This window comes from Gavia stellata, chromosome 3 (assembly GCF_030936135.1).
Source record: "Gavia stellata isolate bGavSte3 chromosome 3, bGavSte3.hap2, whole genome shotgun sequence".
Taxonomy (NCBI): Eukaryota; Metazoa; Chordata; class Aves; order Gaviiformes; family Gaviidae; genus Gavia; species Gavia stellata.
Window position 1 is genome coordinate 62,280,862 of NC_082596.1, and position 26,650 is coordinate 62,307,511.

The 26,650-nt window shown below is 38.3% G+C and overlaps 1 protein-coding gene across 1 annotated transcript in view; it reads left to right on the forward strand.

Moving 5' to 3' along the window:
- Window positions 1-26,650, forward strand: part of DOK6 (docking protein 6) — a 251,564-nt gene that overhangs the window by 107,245 nt on the left and 117,669 nt on the right. The window contains exon 3 of the mRNA XM_059815585.1: window positions 17,884-17,998. Coding sequence (XP_059671568.1) covers window positions 17,884-17,998 — 115 coding nt within the window. The remainder of the gene's footprint in view (window positions 1-17,883; window positions 17,999-26,650) is intronic.

Here is a 26,650-nt window from a genome sequence, read left to right on the forward strand (position 1 = left end):
GCCCCAAGGGTCCTGCTGGGCAGTGAGCTTAGCCTGAGCCAGCTGTGTGCCCTGGCAGCAATGAAGGTAAACCATGTCCTGGACTGCCTCAGCAATATGGGCAGCAGACTGAGGACTCTCAACTAGGAAGGCTTCTCCCTACCAAGTGCTTGTTAAGCCATACCTGGGTTATTGTGTTCAGCTCTGGTCCCCTTGCTGCTCTATTCAGGAGAGACACTGAAAAAACTGAAAGGGTCCAGCAGCAGGACAGTAAGGAAATTGGAGGTTGGAGAACCTGACATATGAGGAAAGGTTGAAGGAACTGGGTTTGCACTAGCAAAGAGAGAAGGCCCAGGGGGGGATCTAATCACAGCCTTCCAGTTCTGATGAGGTGGCTGAGGTGAGAAACAGAGGTGCTCTTTTCTCAAGGATGTGCAAGGAAAGGACAAGAGGCAAAGGGCGGAGGTTGCTTCAGGGGAAATTAGCTGGATATAAGATGAAAAAAAAATGACCCAAGGGAACAACTAAACATCAGAGCAGGCTGACCAGAGAGGTCAGTATTTCCTCACTGGAAGTCTTGAAGACCTAGCTTGGCAGGGCCCTGTGTAACCTAATTTAAGGCTCTGCTTTCAAGGTTAGACCAGATGATCTCCAGGGTCCCTTCCAACATAGACTTTTCTGTGAAGTATGAAGTATGTGTCATTAAAGTTGCTACAAGATCTTGATGTATCCCTGTGCTACATATATTTTGTCAAACTGCCCTGCCCTCTCCTGAGTGATGGAAAAAATATACTTAATCTTCCTAGTGCCTCTCAAAACAGTCTCAAGAGATCTTTTCTTTGAACTACTTTAGTGTTATTGCTTTACAGTAGAGAACACGATGGTCTGTGTGTCAGTTACGTATATTCTGGTTTTGCCATGAAAATCTAGCCATGTTTTGGCAAAGTTTAAAGCCTTTGCAAACCTGTATTTTGTGCATGTTTGTTAGAAACACTTCTGACTTTGACAGCTAAAATGTCTTGTGTCACTGGTAAAGCTTAGTATATGATAGAAATTCAGATAATTTTCTCTATTGAGTAATGAAATATGTTCTCCCCTGTTCTTTCAGGGCTAAAGCCTGACATTCACTCTAATAGCTACTTGTCATTTCTGAAGACTAGTACGGGGTCAGGTGTTTGAGATGAGATCATGGAGCCATTCTCTGTATGCACATCCTCTGGCACCTAGGTCACATGGAAAGGAAAACTGTTGAATTAAAACTTAGAGAAGAAATAGACCAAATGTTAAAGCATAAGAGAAAAATAAAGTAATAAATGCTCTGGCACTTTATGAAAGTACCTTATCAATTAGATATCTGGGAGAAACACCAAGAGCTACTTGGAAGATGGAAAGCTCGCTGTTCAAGAAGTTGATATGAGAAATGCTAAAGGGAAGAATGGGATGGGAAGACAGTGAAGAAAGTGCATATTATTAAGGATAAACTGATATCCATTTTAATTGACTTTGCACAAAACCAAGGAGACTGGTACACAAATAAAAATCTGACAATGAGAGGGAGGTGGACAAGGAAGCAAAAAGTATGGACATAGTTTGTCTCTTCAGCCCAATTATATCTGGGGCAAAGAGTATCAGTGCAGCAGAACCGATGCACATTAAGAGAAAGCAAGAGGGATTGTTCAGATTTTTGCACCAAAGTAAACTGCTCTCTAAAAACACTACCTACCTCATGTTTCAGCAGCTAGGAGGTATGCACTTTTCAGACATTTCCCAGGAGTGGCAGGTTCTGAAATAAGAAGACCCTGTGTTTGGGAGTGAGGGTTTCAGTACCAGGTATCCAGGTGAAGCTGGAGGACAGGTATGTCTGAGAAGAGAGACTGGAAATAAGGTGTCTGAAGGAGGTCTCCACTGGTCCTTGGGGTGAGATCAAGATGAAACAGTTAAGCTAGGATACAAACCAGCTGGGTTCTGCTGTGGAGATTTGCACTAACTAAGCTCCCCTTTTTAATGCAAGTGTTGTTGAAAAGCTGAATCCTGGATATCTCAAATTCAGATTGAAAGTTTAAAGGACATATTTTTGACTTTCATTTGTTTTCACCATACAGTTTCTTCGTCCATTCCCTGTCAATATAACCCACACCTCAGAATTGAGGAAGGTGTGAAAGGAAATTAATATTTGTGAAACCATCTGTGTGAAATATACTTGTGTGATGACCATTATGGCAGAACCCTGAGAGAAAGCAGGGTGTAACCAGTATACCATTAAGTCAGAAAAACAGTATGAAGTTATGAGAATCAAACATAACTTATAAAGCCTCTATTTAACAGAACGGTAATTATCATTTATTCTGACTGAGGTGGAAAATAACTATGAAAAACCAAATAGGAGCATATAATTAAGACAATGTGTATCCTAATTTGTATAGAAGGGTGCCGATAAACATAAAGGTATTTATTTATTTGTGTTAACATACAGAGATCAGACCCAGTGGGGACCACTGTCATATAAACAGCAGGAAAATGGTGGACTAGACCTATAGAACTAGTAGTCAAAGTCATATTTAAGTCTTCCTTTCCTAGCCTTCAGCACTTGACTCTCTATTTGCTATTTTTTCCCGACATTGTGTGTGTCTATTCTCACTATTCAAGTGTAGAAGGTAAGTATGCTACCTAACTAATAAAAGTTCATGATGAAAGTTAAAAGACCAAATTATCTAGCCTGCTGTTTATAACACCAGTAAAGAAATGTTATGTGAGGATATTTTATTTTTTTTTAATGACAACATTTTCCCTTGAAGCTACTCTGAATTGTGTCTGTGTTGTTGGAGGAATGTTTACCATTTTGATGTGGAAATGGGAAGAGGAGTGGTTCCTTGTGCAATAGCTATAAAAGGAAGCAGACAGGTACAAACATCATGTTATGATGGTGTACCAGGGAAAGCAGACAGGTTTGTCACTGTAATTTACTTTCTTTTAATAAAGGGAGATGAAATATAGTAAGTCTTATGACTACTAAGTTTCATTTAAGGTTTTGATTTGCTTATAGTAAGGGACACCTTGCAATGTAAATAAAGAGCAATTTATTACGCAAAGTGGCACAAAACGATCTAATTTTTATTTCTTTATAGAAGGAAATTTGAAATTCAAATCACTGGCTGATGAAGGTTATTAAAAATGCACTAGAGTTGAAAATGTAGTGATTGTCATAATAGATATTCAAAATTAATTTATCCCCAATGGCAATGAAGCTAAAAGAATTTTCAAATTGTCAGCTAACAGATTTCAGTTAATTTTAGCAGCAAATAACATTAAAACATTTCAAAAAGTCTGTCAAAAATTAAAACTATCTCTTGTTAAAAAAATCCTAAAAGAAGGGTTACTTTCTGGTTCAGAATTTTTCCTTTTCTTCTTTTTCAAATTACTGCACTCTATTGCTTTTTTTTTTTTTTTCCCCCTCAGGTTCTCTCTATTGCACTTTTCTCTCTTTTGCATTTTTCTCCTAAAGAATTCTGGACCACTTTGAGTGTATGTGTACACACACATGTACAGGCATGTGCTGAATTTAGGTTAATTTGAACTCACAAATTTTCTTTCCATACCTGTTTTTTCATCTAGTTGATGTATTTTTCTCATGAGCATCAAGAATCTCATAGGTAATGTGGTGCTATTAATAATTCCTTCAGAATATCTGAAATGCCTTTAATATCATAGAATCATAGAATGGTTTGGGCTGGAAAGGACCTTAAAGATCATCATCTGCCATGGGCAGGGACACCTTCCACTAGACCAGGTTGCTCAAAACCCCATCCAACATGGCCTGGAACACTTCCAGGGATGGGGAATCCACAGCTTCTCTGGGCAACCTGTTCCAGTGCCTTACCACCCTCACGGTAAAAAATTTCTTCCTAATATCTAATCTAAATCTAATCTCTTTCAGCTTAAAGCCATTAAGCCTACTCCTATCGCTACATGCCCTTGTAAAAAGTCCCTCTCCAGCTTTCTTGTAGGACCCCTTCAGGTACTGGAAGGATGCTATAAGGTCTCTCTGGAGTCTTCTCTTCTCCAGGCTGAACAATCCCAACTGTCTCAGCCTGTCCTCATAGGAGAGGTGCTCCAGCCCTCTGATCATCTTCGTGACCCTCCTCTGGACTCACTCCAACAGGTCCATGTCCTTCTTATATTGGTGGCACCCCCAAGTCCTTCTCCTCAGGGCTGCTCTCAATCCATTCTCAACCAGCCTGTATTTGTGCTTGGGATTGCCCCAACCCATGTGCACTTGGCCTTGTTGAACTTCATGAGGTTTGAACAGGCCCAGCTCTCAAGGCTGTCAAGGTCCCTCTGGATGGCATCCCTTCCCTCTAATGTGTCAACCTCACCACACAGCTTGGTGTCATGAGCAAACTTGCTGAGAGTGCACTCAATCCCACTGTCCTTGTTGCCAACAAAGATGTTAAACAACATCAGTCCCAATATCAACCCCTGAGGAACACCGCCTGTCACTGCTCTCCACTTGGACATTGGAAACTGCAACTCTTTGAGTGTGACCATCCAGCCAGTTCCTTATCCACTGAGTGGTCTGTTCATCAAATCCATGTCTCTCCAATTTAGAGAGAAGTATGTTGTGCCGGACAGTGTCAAATGCTTTGCACAAATCCAGGTAGATGATGTCAGTTGCTCTTCCGATATCCACCAATGCTGTAACCCCACCGTAGAAGGCCACCAAATTTGTCAGGCATGATTTGCCCTTAGTGAAGCCATGTTGGCTGTCACCAATATATATGTTTATATTTAAGAACAGCACCGAAATGCCAGTTTTGGTATTGTTGGATTGGGATGGGGATTATTTTTAAAGACAAAAAGAGGCATATTTACACTGTTTAAAAATCAGTGGGGGTAAAGTTTTCTAAATAATACTATTTTTGTGCTGGGTTTGTATTCATTATTTTAATCTTTTTTAAAACCAAAACAAAACAAATTTAGGCTAGTGGATATCTCTGTGGTTGTGCTTGTATGTGTGCATGCATGGGCTTGTACCACTTGCTTTGTCCACAGCCAGCTATGGGGCAGAGCCCCCCACTGAGTCCTGTGCTTATGTGTGACTTCCTCACCTTTGGGATCCAGTGAGAAGAGCCAGGAATGGGGAGGGCAAAGATGATGATATTCCTTCTTCTTTCCTACTTAATGTCATTTCTCTTTTTCTGAATATAGCTCTTGATAGTTCAGCAGATATCCAGCATCTGAGAAGTCCTTAAAACCTGCATCATGAGGTACCTCTCAACTGTGATTTTTTTTTCCGTTGTGAGTGGTACAATGAAAGTAAGACAGTCTTTCTCACCTAATTTTGACCCCAGATTTCCCCATGGTTTCAAGACCTGACTAAAGAGAGCTACAGCCTAATTTGAAGGCTTTTACAATTTGAAAGGGGTAGGAAGGGAAGTTAAACCTAGGGTTCAGCCACTGGCATAATGTACAGCATAGATACAACGAAAATAATTTACATGCATTGAAAGCCTACAGTTACTTGTATCCTCTAACATTCCTGACCCAGTTTGTCAATGCAGTGAGAGATTTTGTAGTTAGGATTATACCTAGCAGTTCAGCAGGAAAAATTATATACCCATCACTTACTGTCTTCAGCAAAGTTATATTTTGTAAGCATGTATTTGCTTCTAATATGTTTTCAAACTAGGCTGTATTAATAAACACTTATTTTTAATTTAGCTTATCTAAAAAGATATGTTTGGGAATTGTTACAGGTCAGCCAATTTAAATAAACCAAGAGGAAAATTTAAAGGAAGTTTTGGAAAACTACATTTCTCCTTTTCTGTTTACTCAAAGACCAATAACATATTCCTTTTAATTAACCAATACCTTTGCACCAAATCTAGAGACACTCTGGGCATAATCATGTACTTTGAGAATGTGAAAAGTGAAAACTCTTAAAAATGGAAACAGTTTCTAACTGTCCAGTATATTTTAGTAGCCTCACAAGGCTATTAAAACTCATATAATGATCTAATTCATTTACACTTTCATTATGAGGTATTGTCTTATTACTCTGCTTGGATAATTAAACTATAGTAATGAAATGCCCCATTTTGTTTCTCAGGCATAAGCACAGTGCTACTGTTTGCGTACCTAGTAATTCTAGCAGGAAGTTTGATATCCTTTTTTTATTGTAGCTGAAATTTGGAAAGATAATTGGGAAACCTATTTTATTTCAGTTGTGAAATTTATTTTCAGCTGTTTTTTCCCCCTTTTTAATGCTATGCTAACACAGTTGTCTGGTATTCAGTTTGCACATCAAAATGAATGGTCAGATTGGAAAACATATTTCAAAGATTCTTTAGGATAGTGAGGAAATGGGATTGGGGAGAACTGGGATTTTTATATTACAAATGACTATCTATAAAATTACCCTTTGAAGTGTGAAGGCATTTCTATTTCAGTATGCATTTAAAAATCGTAATTAAAATGTATGTAAAGGGAAGAGGTCCACACACACATGAACTGATCAGATTTTAACTATTGCTTTAAAACACCAGGCTACCTGCCAAAACCAGAATAATCCCAGTAGGCTGGTGTATTTTATGGATTAGGCAGCAGTTCAATCCTGGCAGTATTACAGCAGAGCAGTTTGAGAGAAAATAAAGTAACTTGGCTTGGCAAAACCCCTACTCCTTTGCCTATTAAAGGTAGCTGGTATGACTTAATATGCTTTTTCTGCAATGGCAAGTTTGATTTACAGACATTGTGAAACAATATAGCATTTAAAGTGGCATAACAAAAGCTAATCAAGTAAGTTTGGTTTAATTTTTTTAGATTTCATTGAGGCAAAATGAAGAGTTTGTAACTGCTTACATGGTAAGTGGACAGTTAGAATACAGCATGAATCTGGGTAGCCAGGTGGTAGCTCATATGAAAGTCAGCAATACTGATACTTAGCAATACTTGGCAATAGTGAAGACTTAAAGAAAAGAGAGACTTGATGTAAAGATTCAGATTTTCTCTTTATGTTACATTTATTTAAATTTTGAGAAATTAAAAGAGAGTTATTTTATTTTTTTATTCAGTCTAAATTTATATAATGTCATCTACATTCTCCAAAAATGGTGAAAAACTTTATTTTTTTTCATCTTTTTTAAATCTCAATTTTATCTGGAGTTCAAGAAGAAATTATTCAGTATCCCTCTGCTATCAGACCTACACATAACTCTTCCCATCAAACTTCACTTTCTTGCCCTGACATTACTGGCTTATACTTAGCCTGATTTATTTTTAATAAGTACATTCATTCTGTCCCTTTTTTGTTTGTTTGTTTTTATGATCTACTTTTTCAGTTAACAGATAAGATTCTTACTGTTGTTGCAGGTGTGGTTTCCATTTAGTGCTTTCAGGAATGAACATGTACTTGGTAGCAGTTTCTTAAACCCTTATTCCTCTGAAATAGCAGCTGGAGACCTGCCCCAGAGGCATAATGTGGAGGTTGATATGCCACTCCTTGGCAAAATTCCTGGAGAGTGTTGTTACCATAACAACTCCTCATCTTCCAAGGATAAATCCACCTGCAGAGATGGGGAAAACTCTTCTGTTTTCTTTGTGAATTGGTTTTGCTTTTATACGATCCATTCTTTCACTTTTCTGGTCTTGGGATTTCTCTTCTCCCTTCTTATGTTCCTCTTGTAATCTTGCGTTTTAAGTTTTACTATTCTTTCATGAAATAGGTTTTTCATCTTTTTTCTGCCTCTTAGTACTTTTTCACCTCAAGTCTTGTTTTTCAGTCTCTTGCATCCCCTAGTCCTGTTGTTGATTGTCATGTGCTGTTCTTGTGCAGAATATGCTGAAGTCAGGAAAATGTGTTTCATCTTAAATACTCTGAATACCTAATACCATATGGGTTTGCCCAAACCCATAAAGGTCCAAATAGCCTTACAGATCTGTTATCATCCCTTTCGTAACTCACAGGTTAATTCAGATGGTAATGGACCTCAGGAGGTCTCTTGTCCGACTCCTGCTCACAGTAGAGCCAACTCTGAGGTCAGATGTGGTTGCTCAGGGCGTTGTCCAGTTGGGTCTTGAAAACTTCCAGGGTCAAAGCCTTTCTGGGCAGCCTGTCCCACTGCTGGACTGTCTTCATAGTGAAAACGTTGCTTCTCATATACAACTGAACATCTCTTGTCTCAGTTCATGGCCATTGTCCCTCTTCCTCCCACCAGGCACAGCTGTGAAGAGCCTGGCTCTGTCCCCTTGATAACCTCCCTACAGGCACTGGGGGGGCTGCTGTTAGGTGCCCCCGAAGCCATTCCTGCTGCAGGCTGGAGCAGCCATCATCCCTCAACTTTTCCCCACAAGGCAGATGGTCCAGCTCTGGTGGTCCTGAGGGCCCTCTGCAGAACTCTCTCTGGATTACCAGTTGCACTGGGGTTCAGAAACTAGACACAGTATTGTAGATGTGATCTAATGAGTGGTAAGTAAAGAAGAAAAGTCACTTCCCTTGAGGCACTGACTGTGCTGCTGTTAATGCAGCCGTTTCCCCAGTCCCAAAGGTCTTTGTGCTTTTCAGGCAGCACACTGGCTTTTTTAAAGAGCCAAAATCATATCCAGCTCTATCTGAAGCTGTAACAAAACTTTGACTCTGTGGCAATTGGATTTAACCATCCTAACTGCAGTTAGGATGACTGAAAACTGAGCTGAAGGGAGATGTTTTATTTCTTTGAGATACTCCTCTCCGTAGTCCTTTCATCTGCAATGGGCCAGCATCTCCTTTTCTCCTTTTGCAGACTGGCAGCAGCATTCAGAGTAACGTTAGCATATTGGTGCCTCCTTTGCCCTTTTCTTGCTATGATAGTTAACATAGCTCTTGCTTCTTATGTCGCTCTCTTATTGTTGTCATGCTGTTTCTGGTCTGAGGTAGTTCTCTACTGTCTGGGCATCACTCACCAGAGTCCCTGCTCCTTGCCCCTGTGTTGGTTTTTGCTCTGTTACATTACTGCTTGCATGGTATTACACAACAGATGGTAGTATGTGGGCCATTATTAAGAAATAAGAGGATGAACAATTACATTTTGTAGCTCTCCTGTTTCTATTTTTGCTAGATAGAAATTAAATGACAGGAAGGTAGTGCACAATGCAAAACAGAAATCCATTTATGTAAATTCAGACCTTTTCCTCTGCCCAAGCAATTTCCAGGACTCCACACACTGGAAATAACATTCAGTAGATGGAATTGCAGAATCATTTCCCTCCCAATTTCATATGGGAGGCACGCATTTGAGATTTTATGCATGATTTTTGTGTTTTTCATCTTTTCTGGGCCTCCTTTCCTATTTACTGTGGAATTATATTTTTTGTAGTGATGTAGGTGTAATATGTGATTTGGAAGTAATATTTCTATAATTGTGGAAGAGTTATTTGATCCGTTTAAATGTACAATTTGAGTACCAGAGCCCTAGATGTGTCATATATGTATAGTCTTTACATGTCCATGGAACACAAAAATGGGTAATGCATATCATAGATGTTCAGCTACCTGACTAGAACAGATTTTTAGTACTATAAGCAAACAAATAGATGTCCAGTGTAGGTCAATGATGAAGTGTGATGGATTAAAGAGAAAGTGTATTGAATTGTTCCTAAAATCCTTCCTCTCTGAGAGAACTAAATGTAGTTCTAAAGAAAGTAATCAGAAAAATGCCAAATTATGTTGACCATTAAGAAGCAACAAATCCCAGTTAATCTGAGCCTTTATTTAAATTAAGCATATTTTATAATTTAATAGCATTTCAAATCTAAGAATATAATTAAGAGACCAAAAATAAAAGAAAGAAACAACAAAAACCCCAAAAATTTTGAAGGGTAGGTATCCTATTTAAGTTGCATTGACAGTGGCTGTTTTGTCATATCAAATATTTTGCTAACATAATGAAAATATGTTTTTGTTATTTCCTGTAATTTACTTGGGTAAGAAATGCATTTTCAAAAAGACGACCATAGGTTGCTACAACATGGGTCACAGACTCCCAGACAGAAGAAATGTAGGCGTTTTTCCCATGTAAAAATAAGCTCTTGACATGGATGAGTCGTTATAGCCAGCGCTCAAACTGGGAGAATGGGAGAGTTCTGAAATGTCATGTCAAGACAGGTAAGGGCTAAAGTGCTTTTAGAGAGACCAAAAGTTGATTACTAGCAATCTATTATCTGATCTCTTCTGGCTAGCCAAAAGTAACTGTGTACTTCAGTGAATGGTTCTGCTGTTCAAAGTTTCCATATAACAATCCTGAATAATTTCCTTGATCATCAGCCTATGCCTGTGTATCTTGCTTGGATTTAGGCTATTGCTACCTGCCACTGAGGACTATCTTATATTAATAATTTTCCTGCATTTGAATTATTTACTAGGAATCTGCAGCATAAATTTACTGAAATCAGACGGCAGTTGTTTTAGCCAGGGAGAAGTGGGATTAGACTTCTGAAACCTATCAGGATGTTTTTCAGTTCTTTTCCAAGTCTTTTGGCACAGAAATGCATGAAAACTAATCCTCTAGTTTATCTTGTAACTCAGTCCCCTGGCATCAGGCAATGCTTGGGCATTCTGACAGAGAGTAGGAAATGAAAGCGATTTGGTATTAGCATCAAATTTAGGATCTTCATGTAGAAAGGTGACTTCAAGTTCCTGTGAACCTCTCAGGGTACAAATTATTATCATAAGACGTAGGATAGGGAAAATCTTCAAGGAAAATAAGATTTTTTTAATACTTTTTTCTTCTAAGTGACGGCATAAGCTCTCTTCTTCCTCTGATCCTCTTATCTTTTTGACCATATAACATGAGGTTTGTCAGGTGTTGGTTCCTTCAGAGGAGTCCTTTCCAACTTTTCTCTTGCTCTTAAGACTGATGCCTTGTTCTGTATTTTTTTATGTATCTATTTTCTTTTGGAAAAAAAAAAAAAGAAACTTTTTTTGTACAATCATAATATAGAGCAACAAACGGGGGGGTGTGCATTTTTTTTCTTTTTTTTCTTTTTTTCTTTTTATGATTGATCCACCCAGTTGTGGCTAGACAGCATTTACAAGGTGTTGATGATTACTGATTTTATTATTCCTAAATAACATTTACTTAGAGCAAGTAGAAGCTCTGAAAGCGGTGCCCTTTATAGATAAGATGCGATACCAACACAAATTACATGTAAGTAAGGCGCATCTGCAGACCAAGATAAAGAAAAACAATGAGGATGAGAAGCGAAGCAATCTTTGGATGATTCTTAAGCGCTCTAGGTATACAAGCAACAGTGGTAGAAAACTAACTATAGGCTCTTTTGCATTCTTGTTCAGTGTTTGATGTTCCTCTGTAAAGAAGTTTTGCATTTTGGTGGACAACCTGAGACTCATCCAAAAAAATTGTGTGTGGATTAAGTGCATTTCATTTCCTGAGGCTGTACTGGTGATTAGCTGTGCTGATGTGGAATCTTTGAGGTGATCCAAATTCCTGACTGTGAGAGGAAGCAAGTTACAGAAACCAACACTGATGGGTGGACTTGAGACCCTGGTGCAAGCCTAGCCTAGCTTAATTTTGCAGTAATGAGATGCTGCCTTTACCAGTCCCAGAAATTCTCCTACCTTGTAGCCCTTCAGTGTTATGTCCTTTCATCAAATATTAACCAGAAGTAAAGGAGTTGGATGTCTCTGATACATCTGTGTCTAAAACTCTCAAAGAAAGGAAAAAACTTTTTTATATGAAAAAAAAGTGGAATTAAAAAAGCTTGGCAAATAAAAGTTTGTTACATATAAGTTAAGTAACTATACCCCATCTTTTCTTCAACCAGCATGCATTGTCATTCTAGAAATAAGAAAAATGGTTTTAGAGACTGTTACAGGAAAAGATCAAGAAACCAAGTAGACAAAAAAGCAAGGAAATGTATGTGTGGGCTGCTGAGTGATGGACATTTGAGGCAGGAATTATTGCTGAGCAGTAGGAGAACTGAGAAATGGGCCAGGTGCTAAGGGTCCCTAACATGTACTACACTGAGCACCATATGGAGTACTGCACTAAATGATAGCACCAATGTCTAGTAGAGAAAAGAAAGTCTAAGTTAACATACTAATGTTAGTGAAAAGTTGTAAACTGCATAATCATAGCTTAATACAAAAAGATCTGTTTAGCCTACTGGAAGAAATCATTAGGGATAAAGGCAAGCAAGAAATCTATTTGCAAGATTACTCACTGAACAGGTGAGGGGATATTAGGGATTTTATTTGTTGTTGAAGTTCATTTTGTTCTAGAGGGATACATATAAGGTGAAATAGGAAAAATTATTTTCAAAGTTTTTGTTGTTTGGCTTGTTTTTTCCTAAAACTTTGGTAATACTAAAATATAATCACACAATGAGAATATTCCCATCTGTTTTTGTGGAAAGTCCAGGTAAGACTCTTACATGTGTAATGGCACATGAAATTTTCCCTTTATTCTTTTCTTCTTACTGGTACGAGGTTACCAATGGTCTAGGTAGTTCCAGAATATTATTTTGTTGTGAAGAACAGCAATCTTTTCAGTGAACTAGACTGTATTTTCTCAACAAGTCTGTTATGATACCACAGGGAGCAAATTTTGGTATAACATTCCTTGCTTAAAAAAGTAGATTTGCCTAATGCACTACTCATAAAAAAGGGGCTTTTTCTTTTTGATAAATTTCCAATTTGATTATTCTTTTAAAACCTTCTTAAAGTTTGCAAAGAGATGGTTTAAATTACTTCAAAAAAGTTATTACTTTTTTAGGATTTTTTTCAGTAGCTTTGAAAATTTTTTCCCCTTTAAACAGGTTCATTTATTTATTTAGTTATTAAAAATAATAGATAAAAATTTAAACCACACTTTTAAAAATCACTGAGATAAAGCAGTCTGGTTACCAAGGCAAAGTTTGTCTTTCCTTCATACAAAATATTGTAAACTCTCAGGTGTTTATTTTTTAATTGCAGATGTTCAGCAAGTAGAGAAATGACTCATGCTTCATTGGCATTAAACCCAGAATTCAGAATTTGATTAATTTCAATTCTCTCTAGCAGTGGGAGGATAGACTTTCACAGTATTATTACTCTTTCTTCTCTGATTGTGGAGGGAAACATACAGTACAATTTCAATAGATGAACATGGAAGCAAAAATTCATATCTCTATTTGATATTAAAAATTACATCTCCAATAGAAATACTGAGGGGCTTATTTGATAATACAGCCTCTCTCGTTGTTAGCATCAACTCTGGTTTCTGAGATGTTAACTCGTGGGGCTTTTTTTCAGTCAACCTGTTGACTTGCCCAACAGATAAAACTAGAACTGCTTCTTCAACTTGTATATGGTTTCGTGTACATGAGCCAGCAATGTGTTCTTGCTGCAAAGAAAGCTAACTAACGGTATCCTGGGCTGCATTAGGAGGAGCATTGTCAGCTGGTTCAAGGAAGTGATCTTTCCCCTCTACTCAGCACTGGTGAGGCCACACCTGGAGTGCTGTGTCCAGTTCTGGGCTCCCAGCACAGGAGAGACATGGACATACTGAAGAAAGTTCAGTGAAGGGTCATGAAGTTGATGAGGGGACTAGAGGATCCCTCCTATGAGGAAAGGCTGAGAGAGTTGGGACTGTTTAGCCTGGAGATGAGAAGGCTCATTTATTATATACTCATCAGTAAGTGTATTCTCTACACCTGAAGGATTTAGAGAAGACAGATCCAGGCCCTTTTCAGTGGTGCCCAGTGACAGGACCAGAGGCAATAGGCAAATATTGAAACACAGGAGGGTCCTTCTGAACATCGGGAAACACTTTTTCACTGTGAAAGTGACTGAGCACTGCCACAGGTTGCCCAGAGAGACTGTGGAGTCACCCACCTTGGAGATAGTCAAAAGCTATTTGGACATGGTCACTGGTTCTAGGTGACCCTACCTGAGCAGGGCGGGTTGGACCAGATGACCTCCAGAGATCCCTTCCAACCTCAACCATTCTGTGATGCTGTGAAATTTGCTGCTTTCTCAGACACAATGATGGGACTGAGTGCTAAAGCTCAGTTACTTTTTTTCTCTTTTCTTTTTTCTGTTAGTTTGTCCAGTAAAATTAGTTATTTTTTCTAACAAACATCTGTATGAATTCCCTTTCTCCTCAGAATATTATTTCCAGGAAAACTTTCAGTTCTTATAAAACAAAGCATTTCAAGGTAAAAGTTTGGGTTTTTTTAAATTACCTTTTTTCTTTTTTAAACTGACAGAAATATTTTGGTTAACCCTGTTAAACCATTAAAGCATTTGACAAGAAAAGTGATATCTCACAATATCTCATGATAGTTTGAAGTATGTCCAGTTTTGTGGAAAGATGTACACAAGAGGAATGTGACTTCTGTGTGAAACTATGAGTAGCTCAAAAAACCTTGCTTTAAAAAAAGAAAGTAAAAGTCAGGGAGTTTGAAAGAGGCATTTCATGTAACTCTTTGCCTGTCACATTGGTGTTATAAGAAGTTCTGTGCTGTCTAGGGAGGCAGTATGATTCCAGAGACAAAGGAAAGTTGAAATGTGTTTAAAACAAAGCCCCTTTTCCCCTACATGGAGACTGTTTTTCTTCATTTGCCTTGCATTTTGTTCAACTAAATCTCTCATATGGGTACAGAAAAGCAGGCTGTCAGAATTTGGTGGTATTTTCATTGCCTCTTTCAGACATTAAATTCCCACCAGCAAATAAAATAAAATTCTACTGTTTGTTTATTTTGTGCTGACGATATTCCTATGTGTGTGAATGATCTTGCATAAAAATATGTTCTGTCACTATATTAAATAAAACAGGCTTAATGTACTGGTCAACAAAAGAACTCATAAAATCATCTTTATAGATGGCTAGGTATTCATCCCCAGTTGTCTGTAGTTATGTTTCGAACAAAAATTGCTGTGAAAGTTATGTAGCTTTGATGCCAGGAATGTAGGTTTTTTGGATCTATTATCAAACTTATCAGCATTTCAGTAATCTATAACACTCAAATGTTAAAGAAAAAAATAGTCTGAGAGAGACTGGAAGAAGGCTTAATATGCCCTGTGGTCACTATTCAAAGTACTTCTATTTCTTTTCTGCTGTTCCAGAAAGAGAAATTTCTCCTTTTTAACACAACAAGTTTTAAGGGCTTTTTTTCTGTATGGTGTGCACAGTCACACATGCACACACACAGAAAAATATCACTTTCTGTTTCATTTGCTTGTGTTAGAATCACTGGGGTGTTTTTCTTCCTATTATTGTTTTCCCTCTCATCTTGCACTGACATTTATCTTTTTGAACCTTTGAGAGGAAAGCTTTATGCATCTTTAAATTATTTAAAAAATACAAATCCTCTTTAAGAACAACCTGGGCTATTTTGTGTCCCATATATTTTTTTAATCTTTTGCTCTTATAGCCTCTTCTTATTTAGCAAGACTAGTAGATCCCTATATTCCCTGTCTCCTACTTTGGCCCTTCTGGGTCTTCAGAATTCAGCAATGACTTCTGGATTTGGTATTGTTCCCTCAGGTTTTGAATTCCAGAGTCTGCTCTCTCCTCTGCTCACTAATGTTTTCTTTTCCCTTTTACAGAATTTCCTTGAGATTAGTGCTTTGGGTAAGCCATAGGAGCCCTCTCACATACTAGATCATTTACCATGCATAGATCAAGGAAAATTAACAGATATTTTAGTCATTCCTTTAATGGGACAGTGTTATCTGTCGTGTTCAGCCCCTCTCTTTCCCCCCATGCAAAAAATAAAGAAATAAACGGATTCTTGCAAAGCCCTTAAAATGCATGACTGAAAATAAAATTGTCAGGGATGAGGAACTCAATGGAAAGGCAAATATTGCACCTGTGTCCAAAAAAAGGCCAAAAGATCTACCTGGGGAGCTACAGGTCTGGCAGGCTTGTCAGCACATGGGAAGAACCATTGAGTGAGTCCTCTTAAAACGTATTTCTGGGCATGTGAGGGAGAAGACAGTAATTGGGAAGAGGCAGCATGGATTTACCAAGAGTAAATCATGCCTGACCAATCTTATAGCTGTCTACGATTTGGGATGAGGAGAGAGTAGTGAATGTCATTGGGTACTCAACTTTAGCAAGGTTTTTGGCATTGTGTCCCATGATATTCTTATATCCAAGGTCGGGCATTATCGTCTAGGTGGGTGGATGTCTAGGCAATGAAAACTGGTCAGCTAGTCAGACCCAGCAAGTCATGGTTAATGGGTTCATACTCTGCCTGGAGGTCAGTAGCAAGTGTAGAACTGCCGGGGTCTGTACTGGGACCTCTCATGGTTAGTATTGTTATCAGGGACCTGGAGGAGGTAATGGAGCATGCACTCACCAACTGTGCAGATATCAAATTGGTAAGGATCAATCGATATGCTTTCAGTAGTCAGGCTACCTTCCAGAGACCTGAATGGGCTGGAGGAATGGGCTGACAGGGACCTTACGAAACTGAATAAGGGCAAGTGCCAGGCGCTGACCCTGGGACAGAGGACCCCCTGAGATGGCACAGGCTTGGGACGGACAGGTTGGAAGCAGCCTTGTGGGAAGTGCCCTGGGCCTTTGTGCCTCAGCCAGCAAATATGGCCAACAGCTCCATGGGCTGTATGAACAGGACCATGGCCAGTCAATACAGGGAGTGATTATCCCCCTCTGTTCAGCACTCGTTAAACCATATCTAGACTACTGCATCCAGTTTTGGCCCACCAGTTACGGCAAAGATACTGACAAACTGAAGTGAGTTTTGCTGAAGACTGCCAAGATAGGTCCCATAGCATTCTTCAGTTCTGGTCTCAGGTTTGTCATCAGCACCTACACATTCCTCTTCATGCTTTGTCTCAGTTTCTTTCCCTGGCTTCTTGATGGCTCTCACTGCTCCTCTGCTCTCAATCTTTTTTGCAATGTCTTTGCCCCAACATGTTCCACTTTTTTACTGCACCATATAAATCTCTGTCTCTTAAAAAACATTCTTTCCAGCATAAGAAAAGGAGTGCTAGAGCTGTACACAAGGACCATAAGAATTACAAAACAAACAAAAAAAAAGAGTCTACATTCAGTCCATTTTTTTCACCAGTCATAGATGGCCAAACTCATATGGATGACTTTTTTAAGAAATTAATTCTGCCTGAGGCAGATGTCCTGCCTGCAAAAGCGAACTATAAACAGATAAAATTTGCTCAGAGTTCCAAGAAACTGAGAAAAAGATTTTATAATGTGAAGTGTTAAGCAGTTTAATATAGGCTGTACTATCAGCTCTGGTTGTAATAACATATTTTTCTTCCATATGTGTTAATTATAGTTATCTACTTGCATCAAAGGAAAATGGAAATAGATTGAATTTTTTATGCTGTAAATTTGCTACAAGAGTATTTTTTTTTGTTTCGAAGCTTTTCTAATATTTGGAAAATAAAATAAAGTTGTGAGTTCTTATGAGGATGACAATTACACTTTAAAGACAGGTGAGGATCTATTCTTACAAATGTAGTGATACTAATTGGCATGATAATTTAGTTACTTCCCTTGATTAATAAGACACTGCTGTTCCTACATTAGGTTATGTATTTGATGCAGATTCTGAAACTGATCAAAGTTGTATGAACACAGAAATTGAAAAATATATTCTAGAATAATCACAAGACTGTCTTGATGTCATTATAATAACTATGTTTCCAAGTAGAACTTTATTAGAGAAGTAGACCATGCACTTTTTGATATGTTACATTTTACAGAAAATTTTGCAACTTTAGGCTCTATCTATTTGTGTGTTTTTCTCAATTAAAAAACATATAAATGTAAATAGCCTTTGGGGGGGAAAACCAGATTATAGTAAAAATTGAGTAGTTATGGTTAATATTTTATTTGTACTATTTATACACTGGCCTAAAATACTTTTCTTCATCTTAAGGTAACTGAGCTGCACAATATCAAAAACATAACTAGATTGCCTCGAGAAACAAAGAAGCATGCAGTGGCAATTATCTTTCATGATGAGACGTCAAAGACATTTGCGTGTGAGTCAGGTAAGCAATTGGTACTGCATCTCCAGCTTGAAGAAATCAAGTTACACATCAAAGTCTTGCTCATATGAATTAACTTAAAACACCAGATAGAAATCATTAGCTTAAAGGACTTTGTTGTAAACAAGAACTTTGGAGTTTGGGGTTTAGGTCTTTTGGGTTTTGGTAGGGGTTTTTTAATATACTTTTGGAGGTCTTGGGGGTGTTGCAGAGCTCTTTCTTCCATTACTTATCTTTGACTGCACACAGATGGTCTAAAGACTGGAGATTTTCAGCTAAACTTGTAAAACTGAGTAAAAAATACCTACGGGATGTTATTAAGTCAAGATGTGAAACATTCATTTTTTTTTTTTACCAAGTTTTGCTATAGGCACTTACTAAACTAATAATTATCATACCATTGCAAATAAGAGGTAAATACCAACTAAAACCTCAGGATATTGTAGAGCTGGATGTCAAGCAGTCTGTGGTTTGAACAGCTACATGATATAATGAATGAGTTAAGTTGAGAACAGACTTGGGCATCATGGTATGTAATGACAGGTAGTTACTTGTGAGACACTGAACACTGCACTATTCAAGTGCACTGTTTTCTTTCTGAAAATGCAATTGTACATGTCTCTGTCCTACGGTATATTTTACCTGAAAAAAAGGTTTTTAAAAAGAATGAGAAATTTTTTAATGATAATGTTTCTATTTGTTTAGTGACATATTTGAAACTTTGCATTTTAAATTGATATCTTAATATTACATAAACATTGCATGGTGTACAATCTAAGTTAAATACAGTGAAACAAAATTCAAGAAACATGTGGAGGAGGTAGGTTAAAATTGTGTAAGGTCATGAATTATGTGGATTTTCGATCAAGTATTGCAAACATTGATATGTACTTCCCATCATGAAAGATGGATTGACAGAGTTTTGTTTGTTTATTAATTTAAATTTAAAAACACACACATCGAAAATCTGTGGCTTTCTAGGATCAGTTTAACAGATTATTAGATAAGTAGTTCACATTAGAGACTTTAATTTCTAATATGTAGAATTAATGATGACTCTATAATATGATTAATGATAGAATAAAAATAATTTAATTGTATTTCAACAGCATTGAAATCAGTTCTATAGAAACTTTTCCATTTGCCTACACATGCATTCCCCTTGTTCTCTAATGAAAAGATCTTATTTCTTCCCTAGTATTACTATGGTGCAGATATATTTGAAAAGAGTGTCAGCAAATCATAACTTCAGGATTCTTTCACCAAAGGGGCAAACCTAAGAAAGTTCAGCATGTCTGGGCCATTCATCCCTTTCCTCTGTAGCGAACACAATGCAACTCCTTAACATTGAACTGGGTTGTGTATACAAGACTCAAGTACCTTAAGGTGCTAACAAATTTCCAGTATGAGATGCTGTACCTTAAGACTATGCTCTGTGCAAAGGTGTGTTTTGAGTGGATAGAGCCTTCGGTGACATGATGAACCAGTGGAGAGCTTGTGGGCAGAAATCAAAGGACAGACCAACACAGGCGATACTGTAGTAGGTGTCTGCTATAGACCTTTTCAACAGAAGGCGGGAGATGAAAAATTCTTAAGGCAAGTGGAAAAAGCGTCACAGTCCCAGGTTGTTGGTACTCTTGGGTGACTTTAACCACAGCAATATCTACTGGAAGGCCAACATGGCTGGACACAAGCAATCCAGATTTCTGGAACAGATTGAAGACAATTTCTTGATATAGATGATCGATAATATGATGAGGGGAGATACTCTGTTCAGGGACGTACTTGGCAGGATCCTGTGGATATTTGCCTTGGAGGGCAAAGGGGCCCAGGAGGGCTAGCTAATCTTCAAAGACAGCATCCTCTGAGCACAAGAACTGTCCTTCCCATTCTTCAGAAGACAAGCATTGCAGAAGACCAGTATGGATGAATGTGGAGGTCCTGACTCAGCGTAAACACAAAAAGAGAAGCACACAGAAGCAGGACAGACTACCTGGGAGGGATACAGAGGCATTGTCAATGTATATAGGAATGGAGCCAGGAAAGCTCCAGCACAGCTGGAGCTGAAACTAGCCAGAGAGGTGAAGGACAGAAAAGGTTTCTTAGCATGCATCAACAGCAAAAGGAAGGCTAAGTGAGTGCGGGCCCATTGCTTGGTGGGGCAGTGGACCTAGTGACAAGGGGCATGAGAAAGGCTGAGGTACTCAGTGCCTTTTTTATACCTTGATTTTCACTTGCAAGGCTTGTTCTCAGGCCTTCCAGGTCCCTGAGCCTCTTAGCAGTCAGTGGGAATGAAGTAGTACCCACAGCAGAGCAAGGCAGAGTCATGCATCACTTAAATCACTTGGATATCACACACAAGTCTGTGGAACTAGATTATCAAGAACGACAAGAAGGAGGATCCAGATAACTATAGGCCAGTCAGCTTCACCTCAGTCCCTGAGAATGTTGTTGGAGCAAACCATGTGTAAACACATGAAGGACAACAAGGTGAATGGGAGTAGCTAAAATGTTTTCCATATACAAATCACGCTTTCTATGATGAGGTGTCTGGCACTGTGGTCAAGGGAAAGACACTGGCTGTTATATACCTTGATTTTAACAGTCTTTGACAGCCTCCCATAGCCTCCTCCATAGCCCCCAAATTGGTGGGACATGGGATGGATAACGGCACTATAAAGCGGATAGAAAATACGCTTGGCTTAAAGAGTTGTGATTAATGGTGCAAAGCCAAGCTTGTTCACAGTAGGTAGTGGCTCCCTCAGGGATCAGTGCTTGGACCAATACTGTTCAGTGTCTTCATTGACAACCTGGATGATGAGATGGAGAGTACCCTCAGCAAGTTTGCAGGTGACACCAGATTGGGGTGACACAAATTGGGAAGGCAGGGCTGCTGTCAGAGGGACCTGGGCCTGGAGAAATGGGCTGACAGAAATATTATGAAGTTCAGAAAGAGCAAATGAAAGGTCTTGCTCCTGTGTTGGAGTAATCCCAGGCAACAAGGCAGGCTGGGGGCCAACTGTCTGGGAAGCAGCTCTGCAGAAAAGGCCCTGGGGTCCTAGTGGACAACTAGCTAAACATACCCTGGACTGCATTAGTAAAAGTGTTGACAGCAGGTACAGGGAAGTGATCCTTCCCTTCTATTCAGCACTTAGAAGATGAAATCTGGAGTAGTGTGTCCAGTTTTGTGCTCTCAGCGTGAGAATACTGACATACAGGAGTGACCCCAGTGGAGGACCACCAAGGGGCAGGGTCAGGAGCACATGACATATTAAGAGAGACTGAGAGCTGGGCCTGTTTAGCCTGGAGAAGAAACAACTTCAGAGGATCTTATTGCTCCCTACAACTACCTGATCTGAGAATACAGAGAAGGAGGACCTATGAGAGTGTCAGATATCTTGCTGTTTCTGAAAGACTACAAATCTTAGCTGTGGGTATAGTGGTGTTTCAATCAGTTTGCCTTTCTCCATGCCTTCAGTCTATCTAAACAGTATAAAATGCATCATCTCCATCAGATGAGATACATACACTCCTTTGTTTCATTAAAATCTGACTCTCTTGAACTCCAAATCTTTTGTGTGTTCTGAACTAGGAAGAAATGGTTTAAAAAAAATTTCTTTCACAGCTTGTTTCCGCAACTGAGTTCTGTCTTCCTACAAGGAACTATTACCATTTTTACTGCTGCTGAAATGTGTCATGTACTTTGCTTTCCTTTATGAAACTTATCGAAGTTTAAGGAATATTTAGAGAGCCGCTTGTTATTTAAAATGTTTTCTTCTTCTTCTCAGATCTCTAAAAAGTATTTAGTGGCAGTGGTTTCTATGGGACAATGCCTAGACTTTTAACAGCCTCATGGTGTACGGTGGTGTACACACAATGTACACATATTTTGGCAAATCAGGCCACTTCTTCGGTTAACGCAATAATACCTTTACTCTACTAATACCTCTTCTCTCCCATGACTTCAGTGGGAAAGAACCACTCAAGTGGTTTGACTCAGTCAAAAATCTTCTAGTAGCGTATTTTTCTAGTACTTAGCTTTCTTAATTATGGAATTAAGCACAGTAAAATGCTATTCTGTTTTAAAATAGGTCTCTAAAGATATAGAACACTTTGGTCCTCCCCGGAAAGCTTGAGAGCTGTGACACCAGCCCACTGGTGTGCTGGCTGGGAGCCTATGTTTTTTTCCTAAGCTCCTGTATCTTCCAGGCCCTCAGCTTGCTTATTGTCTTCAAGGCAGCTACTGGCAAATCTGAGCTCTGGATGGGCTGTATCCCCCATATTTCCATTAGGATTTCAGCAAATTAGTCAACTGAGGATTGTCTAGGTTTTGGTAGTCCTCATTTGCTAATGAAAACATTCTGTAGAAAAACAAACAAAAATCCTCCATATGCTTTTGTATCATCTAGCTGTTCCCATCACTACCACCAGTGCTCCCAACGCCTACAACAGCTGTAGAAATTTGTTTAATTCTGAAACTCTATTGTAACATTTTGAAGAGCAAACCAGTCTCAGATATTACAGTTCCCTGATTAAAAGCATGGGATAACAAGTCTTTAAAGAAGAATTATCCCTCTTCAGGGAGAGAAGGAAGCTGCTTGCTGTTGCTGTCTCTTTCTGACATCTGCTCTAGTGGGCAGAGACTTGTGACTTTGGTGATTCACAAGCAACATTTTTAAATTGCCTCAGTTACCATCAGAATGGTTTCAGTGGAAGTAAACTAATGAGAAGCCATGGTTGATTAAAAAACATGAAAAGTACTCTATAATTCAGTGAACTTAAGATAGACTTTAAAGAGTGGGAATTCTTCAGACCATGGGAAATTGCTTAGCAAGGAACATGCTAAGGCCTCAGTTTCAGCCTCCCTGAAAATCATGTGAAAGTTCCTGCCATTAAGGGAATTTTAACAATTTTTTTTATCAAAAATCATGAAATTCTGAGTTGCTTTAGAAACAGGGAAATGCAAAACTCTCAGGTTGCTAACACATTGAGACTTGAGATAAAATTAAATATTGCCAAATGTATAAGCAGGTTAAATGGAAGGACAGAATACCGTAAAGAAAAATGAAGAAGTTTTGGGGAATTGAGCATATTTACTCCAGCATAATAAAGGTTAAAAAATTATTACTGTTGTCTTTTAAATACATCAAGGAGAAAAAAAATTAAGTTTTTAAGATACAAAGTGCCCAGTATCAGTCTATGTTGCTATGGCCATTCAAATAGCAGGACCAACATAGACTGAAAATTTAGAGGAAAACTTCTAGGAGTTAAAGCAGTGAGGTTGCACACAGCCTCACAGAAATCCTTGCCCATTCCCATGTGGTTTTTTTCTGCACTCCACAGTGTATTATCAAGCAAACGGAGAAATTCTTTTAACTCTGGATGCTAGCTACTGGGTTTGAGGTGCTGTCTTTCCCTAATACATTTTTTAAAAAAGTTGTTGGGATGGGTTTTGTTTGTTTGGAAGTTGCTAGCATGACGAGGATTGTGCCTGAATAATGCCTAGCTTTCAAGGAATGAAGTTTCTGGATTGCACTAGGTCAGTGACAGACCACATGGGAGCACAATTTTTCCTTTAGTGACGCCAGCAAATATTTAAGTGATACAAGTCTCTGTCTCTTTTAGGCTCAGTGGACCCACCAGCACAGGTTTGTGTAAAATTTATTTTGATTTCTAAATGACAGAATGTGAGGAAAACTGATGAACTTGTAAACCTATTAATAAAATCAGATTGGGGGGGGGTTGCCAATAATAGGGGTTCAGACACAAGAGAGACAAAATAAATTAGAGCTGAAATGTGATTTCAGTGATTTGAGGATGGAATGAGATGTAACATGAGAAAAAGGGGCAAAATCACAGAGAAATCTTAAAACTGCAACTGTGAAACAAATGCAGAGATCCCCCAAGATACTGATTTTTGTCTGGCTTCTCTTCAGGTCAATGCCCCATTCTGTATAGGAGTAGATGAATTGAAGGGATTTATTTCTTTCCAGACATGCATGAACGGCAGTTCTGGAGTCATTGCAATCAAGAAACATCTTCATTTTTTTTAGAGGTTATACTTTGGCATTCCCTTAAAACTTCCACTATTCAAGTCCTGGGAAAACGGATTTAGGATATTACAAAAAGTCAATCAGCTACCCTATTTGAAACTTCTGGTTTAGGGGTTTATCCATCATCACACTATATTGATATAGCTTAACTGATATTAATATTCTTGTGGTTGTTATGGCTCAATCCCCCATTTTAATTTCTTGAATGTCTTGCTACTGTGATGGTTACCTTGATAAAAATCCTTTATACATCTATAACATAAACAGTCTTTTTCTTCTATGTTCTTATGCTTTCAACTTTTCCTGAGTGAAGTCAAACTGTGATAAGTAAGTCGTGTTATAACTCTGCAAAAAAGTTTTACGTTGTTGAAAATGAAAGACTGTTGGTGTCAAGTGGCAATGTGTTCAGCAACATGGGTTTTTTAGTTCTGTACATATTCTTCCTTTTAAACCTGTTTTCACCATTTGTTGGTGTTGCTTTCTTTTCTTTAAAAAAATTACATCATTGCTATAATTTAAAAAGGCACAAATTCAGTTCATTTTTGTACTGAAAAAGCTTTTGGGCTATTGCCAAATTACTACTGATTATGAGCTGGGCTTTTTCTCCTTGATAGTCACAAGGAAAAATTGTCTGTGCTTGAAGAGTTTAACAGATGTCAGTGGAATATTAGATGTAGTTCGTATCACTATATCCTTTGACAGCTAAGAAGCCTGGAGGTTTTGGATTAAAATTACAGTGAAACATTGAGGCTTTGAGATGAAGCATCAGTGATCATACCTGCTGTTATTACTAACAATAGAAATGGCTACATAAGCTTTAAAAACAACCAGATTAAAGTTCCCATTTTCACTGTTATTTCTGTGAGTTTGAAGCTCCAGGATCATGGAGGTGGTGGAAGTGAAGAACAGTTTCCCAAATACAGTTTTGGTACTGGAAAGAGGAATACCAAGTTCACATTTTGCATGCAGAAAAATAATCCCATATAGTTTAAAATATTCTGAAAGATGGTATATTTCTCTGTTAAAGTGGCAGGGATTCTTATATGAAAATTTATGACCCTGCCTTTCCTACTTTCTGTTTGTGATTATTTTTTTTATATACTGAAGGGGCCTTACTTACTTCTCTGTATAGTGTATGGTTCACTGGAGGTCAGATGCATATTCTCACTTCCACACGTGCCGCAGTATTTTGAGATTAAAAAAATGGTGAAAAGACAGGCATTGCGTGTAGTTAAATATGTTGCTCTGGATTCTTACATTCTCCCTTTTTGATCATAATATTTGAAACACTATCCACTTTCAGGGCAAAGTTCATCCTGAGTCATGGTTATAAATGTTATAATCGAAGATTAATATTTAGAATATATATTCTTTTGTTCTGGACAAGTAGTTCCCTTTTCATTAATAATAACTTTTATTTCCTATTTTTTTCATGTTTTCCTAAAAATATGCATCTTTATTTTGACTTTCGCATTCATACATTAGAAATATTTGGATTTTTGTTCTCATTACTCGTAGTTGGTTGCCTTTCTGTTGGTCCTCATTTTTCTGTGGTTCTTTGGCTGAACTACATTGTTACAATTTTCTGACACACATTGGTAATACGTATAACTAGTAAATGGAAGGAATGCAGAAAATATTACCCCATCTTCAGGACATAGCCATTGATGGAACAGGTACTACACTATTACTTCCCATCCCTTTCAGCCACCTTTAGGTTATTAATTGCATGCCAACTTAGTTCTAAAATTAATTAGCATTTAAAAGAAAATATTTTGGGAAGACAAATTCATATGGGTTTTTTAGTAGAATTGCCAGCTGCTAAATTTGAAAACAGTAGACACACAAAATGGTCATTATCCCTTCAGCACTTCTCCCAGGCAGGTCCCTGAGCTGAGAACAGTGCTGCATTCTCAGTTTGTAGGGCAAATGGGGGACAGTAAGGACACAAGCTTAACTTCCAGCTTAGCAGGACCATGCATGAGGGCTGTGACAAAATGAGTAGGAAAACTGTAAGATTTCCAAATGGAGAAATTGAAAAAGGTAAACTTGTTCTGGGACTGCAATATGGGAAAGCCTAATTTCAATGCTTTGAAGGTTAAAACATTTGGAGGCAGAAAATTTTTCTTTCTTTCCCTAAAGTTTCATTACACAGTTGTGTATATTGCAAGTATGGTAAGCATTCAGCACTGTTTGTGCTTTCCTTATCATTGTTTTACTGAAAGGGATTGAAATTTATACGAAATATAAATTGTTCCCACAGGAACAAAAGTCAAAGAAGATAGCTAAGATAACAGTGAATCATCCATTTTAGAGTGTGTGTAGGACTTCTTGAGAGTAAAAAAGTAGAAAAAAATCTTCCTGCCTGCAGAAGCTGTGCAATTTCCGAAGACAAACGGAAGAAGGCAAGCAGATTTCAGCTGCATCTGGTAGATGGTGCAAGGTCAGCTGAATTTTGATTTTAGAGACACTAGGAGAAATAGGTGAATCTCAAAGCCTCTGCCCTACAAGTTCAGCATACAGTTACCTTTCCCAGTAAGCACAGAGCAGAGATAGGTTAGTGATGGTGAAGTCCAGAATGTTGGCATATAGAGGTATGGAA